This window comes from Eulemur rufifrons, chromosome 5 (assembly GCF_041146395.1).
Source record: "Eulemur rufifrons isolate Redbay chromosome 5, OSU_ERuf_1, whole genome shotgun sequence".
In the NCBI taxonomy this organism is placed as follows: domain Eukaryota; kingdom Metazoa; phylum Chordata; class Mammalia; order Primates; family Lemuridae; genus Eulemur; species Eulemur rufifrons.
Window position 1 is genome coordinate 13,258,253 of NC_090987.1, and position 26,325 is coordinate 13,284,577.

Genomic DNA, 26,325 nt, shown 5'->3' on the forward strand with positions numbered 1-26,325 from the left:
ATTTTTTAAGTCAGGTTTATTAACTTATAATTTACAAAGGTGAGAGTTGTGACAAATGGGCACAGTTGAATAACTGCCACTACAGTAAAGAGAACAGCTGCGTCACCCCCACAGTCCCGCCCCCAACGCCCAGCTCCTGGCAACCACAGTCTGTTCTCTATCTGTGCAGTTTTGCTGTTTCCATTTGCCACATACCGTGTAGTATGTACCTTTTTGAGGCTAAAGCCTTTCACTTGGCAAAACACATGTGTAACTGACCATGTTGTGGGGTCCAGCACACCCCTCCTTTGCACTGCTGCGTAGTGTACCGGCATGGGGACAAATCCAAACGTGTTTTATCTGTTTACTAGTTGAAGGGCATCTCGAGGGTGTTTCCAGTTGGGGGGATTATGGATGATGCATAACATTCACTTACATGTTTCTGTGTAGGCATCTGATTTTATTTCTCCTGGATAAATACCCAGAAGTGGGATTACCGAATCATATGTCAAATAAGAAACTGCCCAACTGTTTTTCAGAGTGGCTGCTCTTTGCACATCCGCCAGCGACGGACAAGAGCTCCGGCTGCTCTGCAACCTTTTCGGCACTTGGTATCACCATTTTACAGGGTGGTCAGTGGTATTTCATAATGGTTTTAATTTGCATTTCTCTTAATGACTTACGTTATTAAGGTAAAAAATAATTTTTCAACGAACAGATAAAATACCTACTTATATATAACTTTTCCCCCAAAGAAAACTCTGACTGCTATCAAAGATTTTTGGTTTTTAAAGGAACATCAGGGGTGTTTTCACTCTCCTTTAAGCTTCTTGAGGACGGGAGCTATGAACTGTTCATCTCTGTACCCCTGACATTCAGCATACAGAAAACATTAAGTATTTACTAAGTGAATTCATAAATAAAGATTAACTAAACACAATTATCAGAAAAATATCAGTAGGTTCTACAAAGTAATCACAAAGTGACAAATTTAAGCTAAAGGGTGAGACAAGTATGTTTAACACATTGACTGCCGCACTAGACAAGAAATTTTTTTCCTTGGGGCCATGGTGTTTTATTATGAAAATAGAAAAAAAACTTCAAAAACAAAATGATCCTTTCTAATTTAATGAAAATTTTATTTTTTATTGTTTTCTGTGAGTTATATCCAACTAAATTTTCAGTATTAATTGTAACGATAAGAACATCAACAAGTAAGATTTTCATGAACCAACTGCAGGGTTTTGCTTCGCAAGGCCCCGGGCTCAAAATTAGTGTGAGTTAAATACAACTCACGTGGCAGTCAATGTGTTAGATACTGATGGCAGCGAGCCTATAAAAATGAAGATATTGAGGACACAGGAGAGCAGAGTCACTGAGCAGGAAGGTGGGGAGGGATTCCAACAGGAGGAAGCACAGTTCTTCCTGCGTGGCCAGAGCCAAGGTGCCGCCCGCGGACAGGTGCGATGCTTATTAAAGTCAGGGGTGGGCGGCCAGGAAGGGGCCAGGAAATTGAGGGGATTCCAGCACAGAGGCTTCCATTTTCACAGTGAAGCATGTGCAGTGCACCCAGATACTGGGGCCTTCGTTTTCTTTCCTATTCCTTTAATTATAAAACAAAGGCTTACTGCAAAATGAAAGAATAAAGACTGCTTCCAATCTCACCCACAGAAATAACCATTGACAATTTCCAGCAATCTAGCCTTCCCATTTCTTTTCTGAATATACAGTCAAGTGTATTTATAAAAATGGGTCTGTATTATACATGTCAACTTTTAACCTGATTTTTTCCACTTGTAAAACACAGACCTACACATATTTTGACGGTTCTGCATTCTTAAGTATGTATCCTGTTGCACAAATAGACCGTATTTTGCTTAATCATCTTCTTCTACTAATGATTCAGGTTGTTTCAATCTCTTAGTAATTACAGATGCAAATGACTATAATCAACCAATTATTTCCTTTGTATAAATTCCTGAAAGTTGTCTTTCTAGTTTAGTTGTTGTGAAAAATGTTAAGGCTCCTGACGCTACTTGCCAAACTGTCCTCAAAAAGGATTCACGCTCCCACCACCTGCTTGTTCACCAAGCGTTTCCAATACCGGATCATTATTCTTCAATTCTGCCAAAACGACAGTTAAGATGCATGTCACCTTTTTCCAATGCCTGGTGATGCTTAACACTCATCCATGTATTTATTCCTTGCCCATCTATATTTCTTCACTGAACTGCCAGACTACATCCTTTATGTTGCTTTCCATGGAGTAAGGACAGAGGACAGACAGAAGGGCATGTGGACCAGGGTGAGGGCTTTGGGTCATCCATGAGTGTGATGGGAAGACGCCAGAGATTTGATACAACCAACATACGTTAGATGGGTCACTCTGGCTGCCCAGTGTGGATGCAGGGAGGCCAGGGAGGCGGCGTCTGCAACGATCCCGCGCAGAGCTTGTGAGCCTCGGACTTGGAGACCAGGGGAGGTGGGGATGGTTGGCTTCGGTGCAGCTCTCAAGGGTGGAGAGCTAGCAGGATCTGTGGATGGGGCAAATGTGGGTGACAAAGGAGGGGAAGAGGGACCAAGGATTGCTCCAAATTCTCTGGGCTGGGGACCTGAGAGAACAGAGTTGCCACTTACTGAGAAAGACTCGGGGAGAAGCAAGCTAAAGGATGGTGAGGAATCGAGTTAGGTTTTGGGTATGTTAACTTTGAGAGGCCCACTGGAGAGGTAAGTAGAGGAACTAAACAGGTGGTAGATTCAAGTTTGGAGCTCAGGAGATATAAATCTGGGAGTCACTAGGGTATACAGATGGCATTTAAAGTCATGGGCCTAGGTGAGAACATCAACACTTATAAGCTGGAAAGAGGGTGGAGCATGAGAACCAAGAGAAAACCGTATCCAGGAGGCCCAGAAACGAAAGCATTTCAGGACAACTGCTTCAGACAGGGCAAGTAAGATGACAACTGAGAAAGCCAAGAACCCCAGGCTTGGGGACAGGGAAGTCACCAGAAACCTCGACAACAGTGGTTCTGATGGAGTGGCAAGATGAATGCTCAGATGGGAGGACAGAAAGCCACTTCAGGCAGACTTGGTGTAAAGAGGGGTGGGGGGAGGCAGGAGGGGTTCAGTTCTGTCCCAGCAAGAGGCACCACGGCATGCTTTACGACGACTAGAGAATGATCCGGGAAAAGCTGAAGATGCAGGAGAGAGGAGACAGTGTAGTTGGGATATCCTTGAATGGTCCACAAGGGAGCTGGAATGAGCGCACAGATGGAGGGGTGGTCCTTCCAGAGGGACACAGAGTCACCATTTAAAAAAGTTCCTCCTGCGATCAGCTGCAAAAATGTTTTCACTGCGCTGTCTCTCCTTACCTGTAAGGCAAGATCCAACTTCCTGGCTTTCTAGAGTGTCCACAATGTAACCCTCAAACTGGCATCTCAACTGCATCTGCTGGGACTTCATAAACTTTCCATTCAAGGCCAAATTCATACCTGCTGAAGACAATGACACATTCTTCCCCTGCCTGTCTAAAACGGCCTGCATTCTCTCCCTGAGCCCATTCAAGCCCTGTCCACCTCTTGGGCCAGCCCAGCTCTCAGCTCCTTGATGGCCCTCTCCAACGTCCCCAGCCATGTCCCACACAGCTATAGAGCAGGCTGCTGGAAATCCACACCCGATGCGTCACTTGCCTGCTGAAGAGAAGTGACTTCTCTGGTGCTCTCGTAGCTCTAAGGAGCGAGACCTTGGCTTGCCTGCCTTACCGTCCCAGCCTGCCTCCGCCTGCTTTCGGCACATATCGGGCCCTGGAACCACCTGCTGGTTTGTGCCAAATCCACCTTCTTTCTCTTGCTGCACCGTGTGCGGAGCAAATGCCTGTTGTGCAGCCTTCACATGCCTCTTCAGGCAGCATTTCTGCTGTGAAGGCTTCCCTGGCACCTCCTAACCATCCCCCATGAAACATGGACGCTCACATCTCTTCCTTACCTGGACCTTACTCTGCCTCCTGTGCCTTAGATAAAATTCTACCTCTTCCCTTCCATGCATCACACTGGATTTTAATTTTTAATTCAATTCTCTTCTCCTCTGACCTCTTTAAAGGCTAGACTGTCTTTTATTGTTCACTCTATTCACCGGGTCTCAACAAGTAATAAGCTGAAATCTGAATTCGAAGCACTTTTCATTTAGCACTTAATTATATACCACCTGTGATTCCTCTAAGACTATCATTTTACACTCAACTCTCATATTGGTTTTAGCTTTTAAAATGTTTTCTTTTTCTACCCAAGTGTAAGCATCTGTAAGGCATGAATTGTATGTTACACTTCATTTGTACTATCCCATAACAAAATACCATGCAGCTTGTTACTAAAAGAGGTACACACAAAAGAAAAAACAGTTTAAAGTTATACTCCCAAGATAAGAATGGCCATTCTGACAGTTTCAGAACTGTGCATTATACTATAATATATATGTACCCAGACAAACCAAAGACAATTTAGAAAGATAGAAATAGAATATATCTGAACAGGTTTTTGAAAAAGTCTACAGTCTAATATGTCCCCTATAAATTAGCTTTTCTATAGAACAGCAATGTGCTGAGATTACATCTAAACTATAGCTCACAAAGTGATTTTTTTAAAAGAAACTCATTTTTTAAAAATGTAATATTAGCATATTTATTAAATAAATAAAAGTTATCATTTCCACTCCAAGACCTCTTCAAAAAGCTTTTTCATCAGGATAAGTAAAACCCAAGGCTTCAGAGGCACTAAAGTACCTTCATTTATTCATGTTAGGTCCAGATATAGTCAGTGCGTGCCCACAACGCTGGAAAGCTTTCACTCCTGTTATATAAATGTTACCTCCAGTTATATATGGTAAGTTATAGAAATAATCCTGCTTACCCAAACCACCTATGCTTTCTTAGAAAATGGTCTTTTACACAGACAAGCAGGCATCCCCTGAAGCTTGGAATACGGTAGATCATAAATTCTAAAGTCCTTACTGAGCGAATTTAACATCTAGAGCCCTGGTGAGATTTTCCAGTTCCAATTTCACACCATCCAAGAATAAACAAACAAAGGGGTATTTTGATGAGCGCAGCACAGGAAACCCAAACTGCCTACATGGGAAAGCCTAAAAAATATAATTTTCCAGTACCAAAATTAATCATACCACCTAGGTTTCTATATTCAAACTGAGTGGTTTTGGGGAAATATATAAGCTCAGAGTATAAATTTAGACCAGGAATGGGCCAACTTTGTCTGTAAAGGGCCAGAGAATAAGTGAGTGAGTTAGGTTTCGTGGGGCACACAGCTTCTGTTGCAACCACTCACCTCTGCCCCGTGGTTTAAATCTAGGCAATACCACACAAATGAATGGGCCTAGCTGTGTTCCAATAAATTATTTACAAAAACAGGTGGTGGTCCCACGAAACAGAGCTTGCTGATCCTTAATTTAAACCACTGTGTCACGTTCCATACGAAACAGAAGTCTCCATCATGCAGAACCAAATCTGGAAGTGGCTAATCTAGCTAAAACAAGTTACGACTATAAAGTGAGGAGAATGCTTTTATTTTTTCATGTGACCTGCTCTCAGCAGATTCTGAGAACCAGCACTGTCATGGCCATGCACGTAGGTTACTGAGGTGACGACTTTGAAATAAACAGTGTTCATAAGGACGAATGTGTGCTTGCTGCTAGGCTTGTTTAAAACAACAAAACAAAATCAAGTCTTCTGACTTTCTGGTTACAGGACTATCTGGTTTGCTGATGACATTGTATAATTGAAACAGTAACGACATGGAACAGTGATAAATGCACAATAACAAACAGCCAAATCCAGAGCAGATGGGAAAGAAACATGTTGCACACCATAGTTTCCGTGCTCAGAGCGCTGTCAGGCACTCGGGCAGAGGAAGAACAAAGTGCTGAAAGGAAGGCTAACTGCTAAAGAAGCTGCCAGCGTCACGGCAACGAAGCCCAGAGATGCCGGCTAGGGCACGGCTGGCCGGTGGTGATCGCAGCAGAGGCCTGGGGTTGCCACTGCCGCCCCCGGCCTAGACAGACCCCATGGCTCCTCCCAGTCAGGGGACGCTTGGAAGGATACCCTCCTCCATACGCTTGAGTATATCTTCACTAATCCTTATCAGAGGCCCGCACAACAAATCCTGATTAATCGTCACTCTCCTTCCCAACTGACATCCGCGAAGAGAGCGGACAGGCGTGCTGGGGCGTGTGCTGCCATGCTTCGTGACCTCGGAAACATTCTCCAAGGACCACACGGCTATGAAAAAATCTCTGCCCGATTCTTCTAGATCTGGCTCAGCTTCCTTCCCTGCTGTCTACTTAAGGGGGTTTGTCCTCTACCTCTGAAGCCACCTGGGTTCCTGGATCCACACGTACAGATGGGTGACACATGATTTCTCTTATTTTTCCTGCTCTCAGAGAATACGGTCTTCACGGAGAGACCCCTTGCAGAAATATACAGAATGTTTTCCTTCTCACGTAATTTGTAATACAATCTTTTGGCCCTTTGTAATTATAAAGCAATCCAAAGAGAAAAAGGTCACTGTCAAAGATTTTTTTCCTCTATAATCACTAGTACTTTATAAAAGAAAAAGACAAATATTGGTACATAATAAATTAACACATTCTGTCTGAAGACCTAAATAGAATCTTTCTAATAATTATTCATTCACACAAATCAAATGACAAACTAATCATTCCTTTTAAAGACAATCACTGTTTTTCATCAGGTGATCTGTCAGAAATGTGTTAATAACTTAAAAAAGTAAACACAAATGTTAAGAAAGCTCATATTACATCTAATGATGACAGGTTACTTTCTCTTTAGCCCCAGCCCTACATCATGTAGGAATTTTCCAGCTGTCTAAATGAACCGTATTAATGAGGTCCGGCTGGTAGGTATGACCAACCAACAAATCTGAAGTCATAAGGAAAAAAGGGGGGGACCCCTGAGACCCACGGAGTGACCCAGGAAGGCGCTATACACCCCAGTGAGAGGACCAACTGCCAGGCAGCTAAAAGACTCTCCTCTGTACTCCGTGTCTTGTTGGTGTTGATTCCAGCCTTGCGATTCCTTGGTTTTGAGTGGATATGAGGAAAAGATGACCCTGTGGGTTCCCTCTTCCTTCCCTGAACCACCCTCTCAACTGGGCATGAATGTGGACTTGCTGAAATTTAGTGAATCGGACAGAACCTTCCTCTGTGCTCACATCTCACCCCAGGCTCCGGCTCTCCTCCTGCCAAACAATAAGAGTTTGTTCTCACTGTAACTTGGGGTGGCTGCTTCAAAGCCCACACCCCGAGGCTCTGGCACAAGGGCTAAGAGCTTTGAAAAAAGTCCTGCAGTCCTTCTGGGTCTGAAGTTTTCCCACCTACAAACTAATCCCCAACCTCTCAGTTACTTCCAGCGCTGTTTTGTAACTCCTTAAGTCAGCCAGGACCCAGAATGGCCTTTTATTGCCTTTGACATCCCCACTTGTGGCATGTAAAATTATTTTTCTGGTTGTTTTGGGTTTCAAGGTAATAAAGTCACGTTACAGACTGAATTGTGTGTAAATTCTTAAAATCTAAACATTGGGGGGCCGGGCGCGGTGGCTCACGCCTGTAATCCTAGCACTCTGGGAGGCCGAGGCGGGTGGATTGCTCAAGGTCAGGAGTTCGAGACCAGCCTGAGCGAGACCCCGTCTCTACTAAAAATAGAAAGACATTATATGGACAACTAAAAATCTATATAGAAAAAATTAGCCGGGCATAGTGGCGCATGCCTGTAGTCCCAGCTACTCGGGAGGCTGAGGCAGTAGGATCGCTTAAGCCGAGGAGTCTGAGGTTGCTGTGAGCTAAGCTGACGCCACGGCACTCACTCTAGCCTGGGCAACAAAGTGAGACTCTGTCTCAACAAAAAAAAAAAAAAAAAAAAAAAAAAAAAATCTAAACATTGGGTCTGAGAGTTGGATTTAGGAACGCATTCTCCTAAAGAAATTACAAATGATGGTTGCATTCCTGAGCAAGTCCATGGCAGCCTTGCCGAGTGTGACAGAATCATAACACTGGCCTAACCACCACCATTTTCAGCACTGACTCACCGAAGAAACCTAATCACCCCCACCCCCCCGTTCTTCAAGGCATGAAGGATAAGGCTGTCCTCCCCAACCTCCACCCCGCAGGACCTGCACCGACACTCGACCTGCCAGGGATAGGAAGGGAAGCGCCTCCAAGTTTGAGACAGGACAGGGGAGGGGGTTTCAGGGAGGCATCGGCCTGGGCCTAAGGTGAGTTACAGGGCGGGAAGCCAAGGTTTTGCCGTACAGTACAGTTAGCTTCTAAGTGTTGTGAGCAGCACGAAGAGAAGCAAAACCAAGCCTCGCACCAGCCAAAAGGAAGAAGAGGAGGGCTAGCAGCGAGACCCACTGTGGCCACCAGCACCGGGAGCCCAGCTGGAAGGAAGGTGCTCGCCCGTGACGGAGAGGGAGCTCAGTCCCTGGCTGCGGGCGATGTTTTCAATAAAAAATGTTCCCAAGCCAGCAAGTCCTGGTACATTCCCCCAAAGCAGATGCAGACAGGCACCGAGTCTCCTGTTTTTCTGTCCCGGCAACAGCACCAGCCCAGTGTCAAGGGAGCTCTACTTTCTGAACCTCCCAGAGACAAACAGGAAAGAGCCAGGGGGAGGAATTAGATTCCTCAGTCTCCAAAATAACAGCAGCCTGGTAGGAATGCACTACAAAATGTCCGAATGTCTGTAAACATCTTAGTCACTGTGGTGTTTTTAAGCACCATGCTCTAGGCAGTTATTGCTTGCCTCACAGGGTTACTGATTTTTCAGAGATGAGCACCGTATGTGCAAAGATACAACTTGCTAGCTATAACTCAAGTGCTCTAAGTCTGTGGTCCCCAAGCCCCCGGCCGTGGACCAGTACTGGTCCATGGCCTGTTGAGTGACTGGGCCACAGAGCTGAGCCACCACCCCCCATGGCCCCATCTATGGAAAAATTGTTTTCCATGAAACTTAGAAATGGGTGCGGGGGCACAGCAGGAGGTGAGGGTGGGAGGGCGAGGGAAGCTTCATCTATATTTACAGCCGCTCCCCATCACTGGCATCACCTCCTGATCTGCTCCCCACCCCTCCAGTCTGGAAAAATTGTCAGTTCCTGGTGCAAAAAATGTTGGGGACCGCTGCTCTAAGTGATTTTCTAATACCTGTTTAATGAGCCCACACTAAACCACTCCCTTTTGGCCAGTAATTCTAGCCAACGGCTTGCATCGGCCAGGCGGCAAGGTAAAACTGAAGGTACAAATTTATGGTTACAAAGAGAAGTGAGCGTAAGTGGCCACAGCCAGTCCTTGGCCAAACAGAAGGTCTGAACCAGCCTAGCCAACCCAGGACGCCACAGCAGACACACTGCTGTGTGCTTTGATTCCTTCCGCAATATTTACTGAGCTCCTACTTTACCTTGCCAGGACCTCCCTGCTCTTGAGCTTATAACCTGTTGAAGGTGGCAGAAAAATTAAAAAGAGGGTGGCAACGCAACAGGCGGAATGACAGAGGTAGTCACAGATGCATGGGCACAGTGGGGACAGGGAGACTTCTGCTGGCTGTGAGGCAAGGAAAGGGATTTCTAGGCAAAAGGAATTGGAAGTAGCAAAGACAAGGAAGACTATGACATATGTCAAGAAGCTACAAACACCTCTGTGTTGCTGGAACAAGAACAGGCGGGGTCAGGTCATGGCGGGCTTATGTGCATGACAGACGGACTTACAAGAGATGGCTCTGGCAGCTGTGTGGGTCTACCAGGGAAAGCTTTGTCACCTGTCATGGGTTCTAGTCATAGGGGGATTGGTTCTCTTAGGGACCCTCCACTGGGACCACCAGCCCCTAAACCCTGAAAGATTTTCAGAAACAAGCCCACTGAACCAATTACTGGGACTCAAACACATCTGTCTGGCTACTGTGTTATTGATTTTACTGTACATCCTTCCATTTGGGGTTTTTATGCTTAACATCTAATGGAATGCACATGAATATACTCTCTCATACAGTATAATCAGAAAACATACAGATCATGACAGCAAAAGGAGTTAATAAAGAAAGCCATGTCTTTCTTTAGACCACATAACCGAGCATACATAAATATGTATTTGCAGCCTTTCAACCTTGTTTGTAGCAACCTCAGGTGAGTTTACAGAAAAATGCCACCTAAAATGGGCTGCAACAGACATGTGACCAGATACCAACATTTCACACCTAAAAGCAAATCTTTGTAAGAATCTGAAAAAGACACCTCTTCTGGCTATAAACAACAAGATGTGGAACAGTATTTTACAGTCTTATTTGTGTCACATTTTCAAAATAACTTGTTAATCTTTCCTGAAAGGCCTTATTTTTCCTCATTTTACTGTCCCTTGTGGAAAAATAATCAGTAAACTCTAGAAGTGGAAATTGGTCCTTCCTTATCATTTCATTATCTTCCAATTTAGAGGGCCAACCCTTCAAGTTCCTTCTCTCTGTTTCGCTTTATCTCAGTGAAACAAGGAAGAATTGCCGAGCACCGGCAAGCTTGGGGCTTTCCGACGCTGCTTCCTGATTCAAAAGTAAACAGGTTTACTGTAATAGTTGGACTGAAATAGATTATAAACTAACATCGAGGCAAGTAATTTTTAAGGTAAACTTTTTAAATGGAAGATAACGCCCAAAAGAAAAACCTGCAGGTTTTCTAGTTATTTTTTTAAAAATATATTAACTCTTAAATGGAAGTTATTTTCCATTCTCATCTTTCCGTTAGGCAGCTTTTATAAACTCTTCATCATTAAGAGCTAAAGACCCTAAATAGCTTATCTCTCAGCTGCCAACTAACTTAATTCCTTCACAGTAGAACTTCTCAAGGGGAAAAGAGAAGGTAGGAGAGTAGGAGGGAGAGTGTATGTGTGAGTGTGAGGGTATCACAATTATCTAGGAAAGTTTAAAAATAGACTCACTCCTACCCAGGTCCTACCCACTTCTCCACTCCTCTACCAGATCATCAGAAAAACTGATTCTGATTGGCGTCTCTTTCTCTCACCTCTGCTTTAGGGCAACTACTGCAGTCAGGCAGGGGCCTCTCTCCTGCGCATTTCTCCAGGTTTCCAGGTTTCTGAGTCTGTCTCTGCAGGAAGAGCCACTGTCTCCCAGGAGGCTCCCATTCAGCCTCCAGATACACCCTAGGCAATCGCTAAGAAATACCAGCCACTCTAAAATATTTCATGACTCTGCAGGAAGATTTGCCCGATTAATGAACGAGGCAACAGTGCTATTAACCACAACTGCAAGTAACTCCAGTCAAGCATTAGGTCCCATCTGAGGAATATAAAACTATTACACTCAACCATTCTTCCAAAACTACAAACACACGTTCATTTAATGATGGCATAGCCAACTTTAATCAAGATTAAACATCTAAATTAAAATGACTATGTCAAAAGCGGAAGTGAAAACTGGCTAGAAAGTCACATAGCTGCTAACTGTTTCACATCTACACTGAAAGAGTCGGTGAGACTGAATTTAAGCTGTGTTGGAGACGCCAAGCTTCCAGGCTGCGCACACAGTGACTGTTCAGCTTGGCGCTTCAGCCCTCCAGGAGTCTGGGCTGGAAATTCGCCTGTGCCGCAGTCGGGCTGCAGAGCCTGGGCAAGTCACTGACCGTTTCCTAAACTTCACTGCCTCACCTGGAAAGCGGGATTAGTAACAGTGTCTACGTTGGGAGCCTGCTGCAAGGCCTAAATGAGATGACTCGGGCCAGCTGCTGATCCCCTCAGCCCCTCACCCTTACCATCCCTCCCTCCAATCTAGCCGCAAGTTACCAAAATCACCAATAGCTAAATGCGTATTTTAAAAGGCTCTGAACCAAAAATTTTCAACATCATTTTTACAAGGCATTTTATATCCTTACATTTAAAAAAAAAAAAGTTTTCATCAAATAGAAGACTTCTATAAAACTATATATAGTGAACCATACTAATGGCCAATAAAATGAAGATAAAATATAAACTATAAAAAATTAAATTATTCAAAAATAGAATTAAAATATAGATCTTTTAAAAATATGCAAATACGTAAGTATAGCCGAAAAATATTTAGAATAAAAAATATACTAATATCAATTTCAGTGGCAAAAATTAATTAAAAACAAGTTTTATAAAGTCAGCAGTGATATACACCTCTAGCACAAAGCATTCATGCACAAACTGTAATTTAAGTGCCTTTTAACCCTTGGACTTACATCTGATGCAAACAGAGTCAAGTGAAAAACCATCCTCTGTAACAACCGACCAGAGATAGAGCAGAATATGCAAATAAGTTAAATATATTTCTCCTAAAACCTTGAGCAAGCACAAACAAGTTCTCAACCAAAAAGACAGGAGAAACTGATATTTTTATTTTTTACCTGTAGCTAGAATAATACGATTTTGCCAGAAAGTATCACCGTAGCTAAAAGATGAGTTTTAAAAGGATAAAAATCTATTACCTCCCCACATTGAGAGTAATTAAAGACCTTTGAGCATTTCCAGTAGTGAATGCCTAATGACAACGGATAAAAAAATGAAAATGAAACCACCTGGCAACGAACTGCACGAACTAGACGGTATTTTCATCTCCTTAGCCAATGGTCGTGACCGCAGTAAGGTAGGAAGGCAGAAACAAAATGGAGATGGAATGTTTATTTCACAAATTTCAAATTTAAAAATTATGCCCAACCATATATTTTTATAAGCATGACTAGGATCCAGGTTGGGTGGGTGGGTATTTCTTAAAAATTTCACATGTATATATTACACATACATGTATCTATTTACAAATCCTGTGCCAGTGGGAGTCTCTACAAAGCTCCACAGTGAATCTACTCTAACCATGACTGTCCCAAACCGGGACGCATACGCAGCTCACTGTTGTTTTAAGAAGTACAGGACAGCACACAGCATCAGTGTCTCTGCTAATGTCCCAGCACGCCGATCCTTTCGTTTCTCCCATTTTCCTTCGCTGCCACTGCCCTCTCTTTTACCTCGCTCTCTGGGTGAGCTGAAAATGTATTTCAGAACAGTAAAGACTAGGAGCAAGTATTCCAATCACCCACATCCACTATGCAATGCAGGAGATGAGATGTGTGGACTTATCTTAAAAGCTTCACGAACCCATTGCGAACAGAAACATTAAGAGATCCTAAAATCGTTTATAATCAAGGCATTAAATTATATCAAACAGACTTTGGGCTCAGCAGCCCCTCTACTTACTAATACTGAAGTTTCCAACCTCCACAGAGTTCTGCTCCATGTAGTCACCACCGAGCGAACACTGGGTGGGGAGTCTTTACACAAAAGCACTTGGCGTCAGCCTTCCCCAAACTGCGAACCCAGCAAAGGTGCATTGGTGCCATGGAGGTTGCAAGCGAGGGCCACAGGCACGAGGGAAGCTGCGTGGCAGATCCCTGATGATAGTCAGCGAGTGTTCTCGACCCTGGCCACAACACTGGAATCACCTGGAAGCTTTAAAAACGCCCATGCCAGGTCCCCTCCCCAGCGATGCCAGTTAATTGGTCTGGGGCACACGTGTGCTGGGATGGTAGTAACAGCTCTCCAAGTGATTCCAATGTGCAGCCACTACTGCCTGAGTAATTCCAGTGACAGGTCAGACACTTCACCACACCTGACTCCAGCTGGCCTGTAATTATCACGCACTGGTCCTTACACGGAGGACACAGGTATCTGAAGATGGCTACCAGAGTTCCCTCTGACTCCAACTTCTTTGTTACTCCTGGCCCCGTTTCTAGACTCTCGCCATTGTGGCTACCCTACTCTGCTAGCGTGTCAGCACCCGTCTTAGCCTGGTGACACGGGAACCTGAGCACACCATGTCAATTCATGTGGCCACCTTACTGTGCGTGGCAAACATTCCCTGTCATTCTCTCCCCTTCAGGGCACACAGAAGAACATACTTCTCAGCCCCCTCAACTGAGGTTGTACACATGATTCGTGCTGACCGATGACGTGTGTTGTGTGTGATTCTCCAGTCTTTTTCTTCTTTCCTATTGAGGAACACCTATGCTGAGACAGTGGGGCTGGAAGAAGTGGCCTCGATCACTGAGTTACGAGTGGAAGGGACACCTGCCTAGAGAAACGTTCAAACCCATAGCAAACTATGTGCAGGAAACAAACTTTTATTGTATGAATAGATGGGCTTTGGAGGATTTTACTGCCACAAAGTATGGTCCCAAGGCCAGCAACATCAGCATCACCTGGGACTTGATAGAAACACAAATTATCAGGTTCCATTCCAGACCTGCTGAATCAGAAACTCAGGGTGGACACTGGCCATTAGCAGTTTGACAAGCCCTCCAGCTAATTCTGGTGCACACTCAAGTTTTGAGAATCACTAGCCAGATTATGGTGCCAAGTTAAAGGAGAGCGGTATTAGCTTCCTTGATATGAATGCCGTCTCAGTAGCTACAAAGGAAGATTATATTAATATTTACAGTCCAATTCACCCAGCACAGCAGGCCGCTCGAGGCGCATGTGGCGGCCACTGTGGGCCTGATCACCAGGAGCCACCACGGCCTGAACCGCCAGGAGGTGAGCTTTGCAGCATCGTCGCAGCCGAGAAGTACACGCCCAAGGCCAAATACCACGGGGACGTTAAGCTGCTGTTGCTCACCAAGACTGGAGGAGCCTACCACAAAGACCTGGGCCCGTGCTACAACCTCTCCCAGGTATGCAACAGCAAGGTGTCCGCGCATGTCCTTGAGGGAGACCACCGCACGCTGCTGGAGGGCAGCGACCTAGAATCCATCGTGGGCATCATCCACGGCTCCCTGGCAGAGCCACCTGCGAGTGTGCAGGAGGGCTGGGCCCAGCCCCCACCAGACAGCTCTGCCGCTCCCCTCACCTGGCCACCCCCCTCCCCTGGCCTGTCCTGCTGATGTGACCCTGCCCCTCTTGGCTGCTAGAAGTAGGCCAATATGCATGTCCTATCCATCTGCCACCATCCACGGGCACGCAGGGAAACCAAAGCCTGATTAGAGACGCCCCATCTGTGAAGAGCCAGCACAGCCCACGGAAGCCAGGCTGAGCCTTTTGTACCAAGTGGACTTTGCCGCTTGGTTGCTTTGTCGTTTCTCCACTTGAATTCGGTATTTACTGCATTGCTGGCAAAGCCTCTTAGGGTCACCTTCACCCTCTGTGAAGACCAAAGAAGCCACCCAGCCGGGCCCTGGGCACCGTATCCATTCTGCATCCACTGTACACCCAGGTGGCCGCCCAGCCTGCCAGCGGAGCCCCTTCTCAGCCAGGCCTGGCCCCTGCCCACTGCACGGGAGGTGGCAGGCAGAGCAAGTCCCCCCGAACCAGGACAGGTTTACATGTACATAAAAATAAAGATTAGCCAGACGTGATGGTGCACCTAGTCCCAGGTTCCAGGAGGATCGCTTGAGCCCAGGAGTTTGAGGTAGCAGTGAGCTACGATGATGACACTGTACTCCAGCCTGGGCAACAGAGCGAGATCCTATGTCGAAAAAATAAAAAAAAAAATCTAGGTTCAGAAAGGAAATACAGGATAGAAAGAAAATGAAGAAAATGGCTACTATATACTGTGTTAGAGACATGATCTCATCTGATTTAATTTCAAAAGAACCTTATGTGGTAAACATTATTTCCATTTTAGACATAAAATGAAGCTGGAAGGTCACTTTGTTTTTTAACAAAGCCACACTGCTAGTGGGTGGTGGTGCCAGAATTCACACCAAGTCTCTCCGGCTCCTCCCATGTTACAAACGCAGAACCGGACCACATCTCCACACCACGGAGACTCTTGAGAGATCTAAGGTTCATCTGGGTGTCACCTGAGTTCCATAACCCAACACATGCACCTCTGCTTTAGGATCTTTCATTAAAAAGTTCAGTAATAGTTTTTAGATGTGTAGGGGTATACCAAGCAGCAAATGAGAAAATGACAACAATTATCACAGATCACGTAGTGATTTCCTAGATTTGAACAAGTACGCACACCTTTTGCTTTCTTATTTTCCTACCAGCTCACGTAATTGCAGAATGTTTGATCTCTCAGAATGACCTCAGATACCTCTTTCAGAGGATCTTAACTTGAGGTTCCTAGAAGACCCCTTAGAGCAACCAATCAAGAACATGAGGAACGACAACAAAAAGAGGAACATTAGGAGGTACATAACTTGTCTAACATTGTATGTAGAATTCTGTGTATTTGTACATGTACGACAAAGGGTTCATCGCTTGGATGAGATCATCAGGTTAACGACACAGACAAGCCCATCCTCCCGATTTTAGGGTTGAAAATAAAGAGATAACGGAGGTGAAAGAATTTCTGTGGTTAGGAAACTATTTAAATATCCAAACCTAGACTTCTAGTAACCAGTGTGTACTTGTGACTAACACAAAGCCCCTTTCCATATGTGGAGTAAGGGTCCAAAGAGAACTGCTGCACCAGTGACTCCGGGGATGGCCCTGCAGGCACCACGCTGCCAGCTACAGAGGACACCACAGTAAGACAGACACAGACCTTGCCCTCAGGGACAGCTAAAACCTGGCCGTGACAAAACAATAATATCAACTTTAGAAAGTGGTCGGGTTTTTTTTTTTCCCTAAGTTTTCTATATAGAACTTCTACAACACACTTTTTACAATGCTGCTGCTTTAACCATTTTTATTTTTTAAATGGCTAAAGTAGTAATTCAGCAAGTTGTGGGTTATAAAATGATTATGCCGTTAATAAACATGTATTGAATATCTGTCAAAAAATTTAAGTACTTGATATCAGGTTATAACAAATTACTAGAAAAAAGTTAAAAAACACTTAAAGTAGATACTGGGTTGGTATTAGTTTAAAAATGCATTGGAGACAGAGAAGTTAGCTTCCGAATAACTAGCATAACTGGAACTATGTTTATGAATCTTAAAGACAAGCCTACTGAATTACCTTTATTTAAAAAGTAGAAGTCTACACAAAATATTTCTTTTAGTAAAGAATTTTTGGGGCCGGGCGCGGTGGCTCACGCCTGTAATCCTAGCACTCTGGGAGGCCGAGGCGGGTGGATCGCTCAAGGTCAGGAGTTCGAGACCAGCCTGAGTGAGACCCCGTCTCTACTAAAAATAGAAAGACATTATATGGACAACTAAAAATCTATATAGAAAAAATTAGCCGGGCATGGTGGCGCATGCCTGTAGTCCCAGCTACTCGGGAGGCTGAGGCAGTAGGATCGCTTAAGCCGAGGAGTCTGAGGTTGCTGTGAGCTAAGCTGATGCCACGGCACTCACTCTAGCCTGGGCAACAAAGTGAGACTCTGTCTCAACAAAAAAAAAAAAAAAAAAAAAAAAATTTTTGGATGGGAACTGAAGAGAGAAATAAAGGTCAAAAATAATTACTGAAACCAAAAGGTCATCTAAAACAAACAGCAGTGAATTACTTTTATGTGAATTTTTAACTTATGCCAGTTGGATTTACTCCTAACTTAAAATCCTTTCTCTAAACCCTATCAAAATAACAATCACACTAGTAGCAATAACAATAAGGTAATGACTACAGTATGGTTGGCAGAATGTTTAGATGAACCCCAAAATTATTCTATACACACACATATTATTTTTTAAGTCATAATTATGGTATTGAAATCAAGTATACCTTCACAGTTCACTGGTTCAGAACATGAATGTACTTATCATATTGCATAATCCTATTTCATTGGGTAACCCAATAAATTTAGATCTTTCCAATAACTTCTTGCCTGGTGGAAGTAACATTTATGCTTTCCTAAGACCTTTAGCCAAATATAATTTTCAATCCCTTTATAAATTTATAGCATATTTCATATTTATATCTCATCTTAAACCCAAAAGGACTGGAGAATGCTTATCACCTCACATATAGTTCTTCTCTAGGTACCTCCAACACAGGACACTGGGCAGCCACTAAAGCATGTACCCATTTTAAAGAGGAGGAAGTCAAGTCTAAGGGAGGTTAGATATCCTCAGCTTACTGTGAGGTAGGTGCAGAAGCCCCCAAAGACTGTATAGATGGGAACTGAAGAAAGGAAAAAAGCATGAAGTCCAACAACGAAAGAGGTGGGGGACACCGTCACACAGTGGGATTCTGATAAGGTAGAGTGGACCCGGAGAGCCATGCTCTGAAGGCTGGACTATTTGGAGGGCGACAGGAACAAAACACCTTGTGCAAGAGAGCAACACAACCAGATCTGTCCCTTAGGAAAAACTCTGGCTACAGTGAGAACAATAAATCCGAGGGAGAACTGACACAGCCTAAACCAAAGTAGTGGCTATGAAGAGAGAGAAATGGGTGGACTAAAGGGTACTCAGGCTGCCCCTGAGGGGGCTGGGTGGACAGAAGGAATTACTGGGTCAAGAGGAACACTGACCTTCCGCAGAAGCTGGGGGCAGGGGAACAGCTGAGGTTCACTGTTGGGCAGGCTCAGACGAAAGCCTCTGTGCGTTATCCAAGAAGCCGAAACACTTAGTAAGTGGCTGGATTTCGGAGACTGGCATTCGGGTGAGAGGCCACAGCTGGAGACACAGATCTGGCTGTTTTCTGCGCACATGCTGTATGTGAGAAGTGGAGCAACCAGACTGGCCGACTTTCCCCGAGAGTTAAATGTTTTGAGGACAGAAACCTGATGGGTGTTCCAGCAACCACGAGAAAACCCAGAAGAAAGTGGCGTTCCATGGTAAAGGTAGAAAACACTTTTAGAAAGAGCTGCCAATCGTGCAAAATACTGCCGTGGGGCCAACGGAGGCAAAGAAGGAAACACGTCCGGCGACTCCACAGCAAGGAGGTCCTGAGAGCATGGGTTTGTTCAGTGACGAGGTGGATCTAAAGCCCGCAGGCAGCACGCTGGGGAGTGGACGGGAAGGGACAGTGCGGACAGCAAGGTGCCCACTTGCTAGTCTGGGAGAAGACGGAGCAGAGACAGGGCAGGAGATGTGAAGTTCGGGGGACGTGAGTATTCTGCAGGAGGAAAGGCATAAAGACTGGGAATCGGTGCGGGACACTTGCACGTCGGGTGTCTGGAAGTGGATGGAGGGTTCCAGTCTGACTCACGCCCTGGCTGCCGCTCCCTTCAACACTCTTTCCACGCCACTGGCTTGTAAAGACATGACTTCTGTCCCCTCCCCACCTCCCCTTTGCCCTCGCAGGAGGCCGAGGGAACAGAATCGAAACCACAATCCAATCTGATGTGCCTCATCCCAAAAGGCAGGGCCTCAACTCCTTCAAAGCCAACCCTGAAATCCTGCCGAGCCAGACATTTCCTTTCTGACGAATGGCTCCATCTAGCACACGAGCACACACTGCGCACACACGTCCGGTTCCGAGTGGGCTCCCGGCCCTCGTCCTAGAGCAAACGGTTTCCCTAAGTGCTGTACTTCATCCCACCAACTCTTTTTTGGAGCCATCTCCTCATCGTACCGTCTAGATCTAATAATTACCCGATGTGCAAGATAAAGGTAGTAGTTTTAAAAAGGAAAAGGAAAAATCTGTAATGTTAGAAGATAGTTACAGAAATCTCACACGTAAAAGGAAGGATGGGACTACTAGATAACTATTAAGGTGAGCTCCTGTTTTAACATTTATGGTACCCAGTTTGGATTCCAAGCAAAAAAGACTTTTCCTAGAATCACCGTATCAGGCTCTGAAAGAACTATTGGTAGCGTGTTTATACAGTGGGTTGATAAAGTATTGTTCCTTACAAATGACCCAATATTTACCATGAACATTACAGGATGCTATATAGGATGCATAAAATTAAGATGATTAAATAATCAATATGCCACTAAAGGCAAATATATTCTATAAGTAACTTATTATAGTTAGACCGAATATAATAAAAACATCTTTTTGCAATTTATGGTCATTGTGATCGATCCTCAAAGGCCATTTGGATGGTAACAAGGTAAAACATGTCAGCTTAATTAGTTGCTCAAATAAATGGTATAAATAAATGAGATTACAGAGTAATGCTTAACACACTTAATATAACAAACTAGGCAAGGGTATAGTATATACTAATTCCTATCTACTCGTTATACAGGTTCACTAAGGAAAACTACTTTGTTCTATTAGCTACAGAAATAAGACGGCTTTCTTTAAAAACACCATGTATTTGAAGCCACTAATCAATCTTAGCATCACTAAAAGTGGGACACGTTGGCATTATGTTCCTCATGATGACACAGAAAAAGAATATAGCATCTATGACACATTCTTATCTAAAAAAAATTCAATCTGAATCTAATCAAACTTCTGGGAATTATGGGATAAAGAGGAATAAGTTAAATAATACCAAAAAGAAGCAATTACCTAAATCCAGTAAGATGAGGAATAATCTGTAGGACAAACAACCCAGTTGTTCCAACAAATCAACAGTACATTAAATAAATGAAATAAAACGGCGGGAGGGCAACAACCACATGCAATGTGCAGGCTCCTTCTGGATCCTGACCATAACAAACCAACTCTGAGACAACCAGGAAATGTGAGCGCAGCCTAATCATGTATCTAATACAGTATTAGATAACATCTGAAAATAATTTTGCTAATCTTATTCGGTCAAATAATGGGTCTTTTCAAAATTCCTCAACAGTTGGAGATGCGCACCTACTATTTCAAAAAAGAGAAAGAACATACATATTGTGACTCAGACTTTTTGGCGATTTTGAGTTACAGAGCTTCTCCCCGAGGGTGAAGGTGAAGCTCCTCTTCCCGCTACCAAACTCAAGGAAGAGTCACGTGAGTCACACAAATGCTACTAGCAGTTTTGAGCACATCCACTTTCTTTCTCGCCCCGTCTTCCTTATTTATCACAGGGCTGAGAGGCACATTCAAACGGTTTACTATTGTTCTCAGTTTCCTCAGCTATAAACACAAACATGGTGAATAGCTTGCATCTAGTCTTGCCGTGTGCAAGTGAAGGAAACGATTAGCAAAATCAGAGAACAAAAACAGAAGCATTTGGAAATGGCCATTTTGCAGATAAAGAAACTGAGGCACAGAGACAGAGTGGTTTTTGAGGTCATGCTACCCATGACTGACAGAGCCAGACCGAGAACCCGAGTCTCGGCGGCTTGCCAGTCGGGGCTCTTTCTCCCGCTCATGCGGAGCAGCCCCACTCTCTACTGACCTTCCCATGCTCCTTCCTCACGTGGGATATGTACACATCTCTCTGCGTGAACAGGCGGTCACACTCCCAACACGTCCACCCAGGACTGGCCACTTTCTTGGGTTCCACTGATTTTTTCACAGGAGATGGAGATTTCTTTTCCAATTTCTCTTTCCCGTTCATGGATTTGGTGTCGTCTTTGTTCTGATTTGCTGAATTTTGAGTTGCAGGCTTAATGCTCAAAGGCAAGTTTATACCCAAGTTTGGAGGCCCTTCAATACTTTTCAATGTTCCATGCATAGACTACATTATAAAAAGAAAAGAAATATCTATCACAAATCACACCACTAAAAGAAAGCATATGTAGACTATCTTAATTCATTATAGACATTTCAACAGGATTTTTATATTCATTCAGAAATATTTAATATACAAAGAAGAAAACCTAAGCTAAATATACATTTAAAAAGATAAAGGCGTATTAATTTTTATGATTGCCGTAAGTTATTTATTTTTAGTTCCAAATAATTTTTAAAAGCTTATATATTTGTGCCATTTTAAAATTCTTTAAAGACCAACCTTCAAATTAAAATTCTTCAATTTGAATCCAGATTAATCCTGATACTCTATCCTCCCACAATGTCCCAGACGGAGGCCTCTCTACAAGAGACCACTTCTGAAGAACACTTTAATTTCCCATCAGCCCAGAAATGTCTAAATAGGCTAATATACCACCATCAGGTATTCAACCAGAATGAATCGAATTGAATGAACATCTAAGACCAATGCGTTAATAGCAAGCCTTTCTCCTTCCTTTCATGCTCTTGGAACACTTGTAACAGTTTGGGGTTTGCTGTGTTTGCTGGCTAATTTTCATCTGCCTACATCCTATTCCAACTCAGCCCTTCTTACTGATAGCACCCAGGCTTGAGAACGATGCCCGTTAGGTACGTAAAAAGTCTTTTAAAATCGTTTAGCTGTTCATCATCACGTTAGGTATGTAAAAAAGTCTTTTAAAATCGTTTAGCTGTTTATCATCATTAACGTAGCCACAACAGCCATCTTCAACTTAGGACTTCAAATTTGAGAAAGATAAATTAGTACAATTTGATTGTAAGACCAGGTCACTTTGGTTTTTGTTTTGTGTACTAAAAGCATGGAGAGGAAGGAAGGAAGGAAGAAAGGAAGGGGGGAGAGAGAGAAAGAAAAGAAAGAGAGAAAAATCTGTGCTTCAATATATAATTTATCTTGGAATAGGGCCTTCTCTTCTTATTGGCATTCAGGCTGGTAGTTAGCCTCCAAATTCCTGAGCCTACAGAAAGACGTTAACAACAAAAACGTTTCCACAGTGCAGGACCCCCTGCTGGGTCACAGACTCAACAGAGTGGAGAGCTCAGCCCCACATCCCTTCTCGAGTGTTCAGGTAAGGAGCCGTTCCTTCGGCACACTCTCCATACTTACTCAAGGTAAGGTCTTCTCTAAACAGTACCACGAATCAGCCAACCTTCTTCAATACTGTCTTTCCCCAGAGGAAAAAAAGGGGGCTCGATGATTTTCTCACTAGCAGAGATTACAAGATCTACCCAAATAGATAACCATTAAACTGATCCACAAAAGGGGAGTCGGGTGAATGTCTAAGCATGTTCCTTTGCAAAGAAAAAATCTGGAGCAAGACGTGATTTCTTGATAGTCAAAAACTATACATGTGCTTCTTTTCCACTATGCAGGGCAGAAGGCTTCTCTGTTTGAATGGCCCTTTTTCAAAAGAGAAACTAAGTTTTTACATTTTTAAACACTTAAAACCCAAAGAAAACAAAATCTAAAACCTTCTAATAAACTTTTCTTAAGTTTCTAGGCAAATGCATTTTCACTAATGGACAAGTTGAAGAGAGAGTAAAGTATTAAAGTATTCTTCTGAAAGATAACCTTAAAGTACTATAGAAATTACAGAAAAGCAAAAAGTTCTTTAACAAAAGAAGGTGATGGACTGCGTGCTAAAAAGAGCATTTCAAATTTACTAATTTTATTTACACATTGTAAGTAAAAACAAGACTATTAAAAACAAGTGTCATTTTTAAATAAAAGAAACACAACTTAATTCTTTTAGAATTGGTTTTTCCAGCTGGGCACAGTGGCTCATGCCTGTAATCCCAGCACTTTGGAAGGATCACTTGAGGCCAGGACTCTGAGACAACACAGTGAAAACCCTGTCTCTACAAAAAAATTTGTTTAATAAATAAATAAATAAATAAAAGGTTTTTTCTTAGCTCCTGTAACTTGAAAGTGTACTTTAAATGTAAATGCCAATGTGGAATACAGGGGTCCTACAAAGTAAATAAATACACATTTTGGCAGAACAAATGACACAAAGTGGATTAAACTGGGCAAAGAAAGATCCGCCTTCAAATGAACATGCATGCGGAGAAACACTGTTCCTGTTCCACTTCCTCTTAATTCCTTCCTCATAAAAAAAGTACGCAGCACAGGTGCTGAGCAATGTGAATAAATAACAAAAGCTAAATATATTACCTTAAAAATGAAAACAAAAACAGGGTGACCCTAAACTGTATCCTTACCTATCCCCAAACACATAAATAAATGCAGGATAATATTTTAAAATGCACAGAACATACTTGAGACGAGAACGTTAAGTGATTATTCCCACTGTTTTCATGTCATGCAGTCTTACAAAGGTTTGGATGAATAAAAACCATTCTTTCCTCCTTGCAGGCACAGGATTTGACCACTCCTCTTCAGTTCTTGGAACCTGTATTCCCCCAAATTCGCTACTAACACAAGGAAGGCCCTAACCACAAAGTCGCTGACCCCCCCTGCGGACATAAAGATGAGTTCCAGAAAGCCAAGACCTTAAAAGCCTCTTCAGAAGCAACTGTTCTCTTGTTCCTTTTTTCTTGGTTGGCCCATATATTGTATGTTAAAATATTTTGGTCTAATGCCAATGTCCCTAGGTTTTTATTAGCAGTTTTGGGGTTTTCCTGATGATTCATTAAATAAATATTTATTGTCAAGATAATTCTGTAATTTTAGCTAAAACACTGAAAATATCTTAAAAGAAGATTTTACTGTACTTCAAGTGAAAATGACGAAACATACCTCCCATGCATTTCATTCACTCTAGTAATGGCACAACCACTACTATCTTCACCTTGCCAATAAGGAATAGAATGTCCAAGATGTTAACTTCATTTACAGTAGCCAATTACTCTGTCGGAACTCAAATATGTTCAAGACAAGAAATTTTAAGGATTAATAATACAGTCATTTAACTGACATGGGACTAGAATAATTCAGAGACTTTACTTGCTCTTTAAACTGATTTTTTTTTTTGTACAGTGTATTTTTAAAAGAGCAAAACTAAGAGAAAGAGATTCAATTCATGATAATACTGGGTCTCTTGTTTCTCTGTTTAAAAAGTAAATCATTTTAATCTCTGAAAGCCAGTGGATATTATCTCCTAATCACACAAGGAATAAAATTGTTGAACCTATCACAGTGGACAGTTAAGAAGCTAGGACTAAGCACTGGCCTTAGTAAGCTTAAAAGGCTATAAATAGACTTTGGTGCCCCTTTTGGGGGTTAGAGAGTAAATAATCCCAACTGGACACATACTTATTCATTTCATTAACTGAACACCCCCCACGGACCAGGTACTATGCTATATCCTAGATATTTAATAGTCAATTCACATGCAATCTTTAGAGGAAAAAAAGGACTAAAAGATCTAGGGGCATCAATTATAATGCAAACTTAACTGTTTAAAAAATTGCAAAGGAAAACCTTTATTTTTCTAAATATACCGATGTTTGTAAAAATTAACACAACTCATCACAGCCTCTACTTCTAAATCTCATACAACACGAGTTCTCAAAAACAGTAAACTTCACAGTCATCATTTTCATATACATATATATGAACCCTAATACCCTACTATTCTTTTAAAAATCAAGGCATGCATTGGTTCCTTTTCACTAGCCTTTTACAGTGAGCAGTTCAGGACTCCTGAAGGAAAGCATCCCACAGTCAAGTGAACACACCATGACAGCATGTAAGTTGCTCACTGACAACTACCAGCATCCATCCCTTCCTTCAATAGCAAGGTATGCTTTTTAGTAATCTGTAGCTCAGGCTTGATTTATGAGCAACGAATGTATCTGCAATTCATTTAAAGGAGAGGATAGATGCACACACACCTTGATATGGTCCATCATAAGTTGCTTCTGTGCATATAAAAGAGAACAGTCTGGACACTTGAAAACAGACACCTTCTGGTTTTCAGTGTGTTGGTCAAAGTGGCGATACAGCAAGGTTTGCAGGGTGAACACAGTGTCGCACATGGAACACTTATATATTATTCTAAAATAGAAGAAGTGCAGCGAAATAACGTCAGTCAGCCTCATCTCTCACGTCTCTGCTACTTTACAGCTGAAGAACTCAGGAGGCAGAAGCACATTGAGTACACACAAATATCATAAAAAGAACAAAAGTTTGGCTTTGAAACAAACTATGGAAGACAACTAGCATCACTCAATCCTAGAACAATCTTAACATTTTGAGTAAAGACGCATTTGGCTACATTTATTTAGACGTCTAAATTAATGACCATTTTACTACTCGCAAATCTACAACTGTACAAAGTCGTCACGTTAGTTACTTTGACACAGAGCAAAAGCATCCCCTTTTTTTTTCGAGATTTTTTTTTAAGATCAGACAAGGCAATATAGCTTGATTGTGGTACACTAACTTGAACAAAAATTTGAATTGGATTAATGAACTAAGTAGGCCTACTCAACTCCAAAGTTTTCTTTTAGCATTAGCAGCAATTTTACACTTAAATGTCAACATTTCTATACTTGTTCTTAACACAAGAAGCCCTATGCCAGTAACCAATTATATAGTGAAATAAAGAAACAGGAAGGAAAATCCACACCACTGGTATTTAAAAACACTTGAATGTTTCTTGTGCTTTAAATGGTTTAAAATACTCACTTGTTCACTACAAACTATTTCTGCACCTAATATGTTATCACCAAGCAGCCTCCTTAAATTAATTCAGCAGACCTTAATCTTCTGAACATAATCCCTCCTACCCATCTACACTCTCTTCTGAAGCCTGGGCAGGAGATGCTGATGTCTGCAGGGG

The 26,325-nt window shown here is 42.8% G+C and overlaps 1 protein-coding gene across 16 annotated transcripts in view; it reads right to left on the reverse strand.

Annotated features, from left to right (window-relative positions):
- The window catches only part of ZNF532 (zinc finger protein 532), a 101,006-nt gene that overhangs the window by 9,597 nt on the left and 65,084 nt on the right, over nt 1-26,325 (reverse strand). For 12 of the 16 annotated variants that reach the window (XM_069467955.1, XM_069467950.1, XM_069467947.1 and 9 more), the window contains 2 exons: nt 25,376-25,538; nt 21,186-21,467 (listed from right to left, as the gene is read on the reverse strand). The exons of 1 other annotated variant lie outside the window; for it this stretch is intronic. In XM_069467955.1, the coding sequence (XP_069324056.1) occupies nt 21,186-21,467; nt 25,376-25,538 (445 nt within the window). The remainder of the gene's footprint in view (nt 1-21,185; nt 21,468-25,375; nt 25,539-26,325) is intronic. 3 more of the 16 variants (XM_069467958.1, XM_069467959.1, XM_069467957.1) reach the window with 1 other exon arrangement.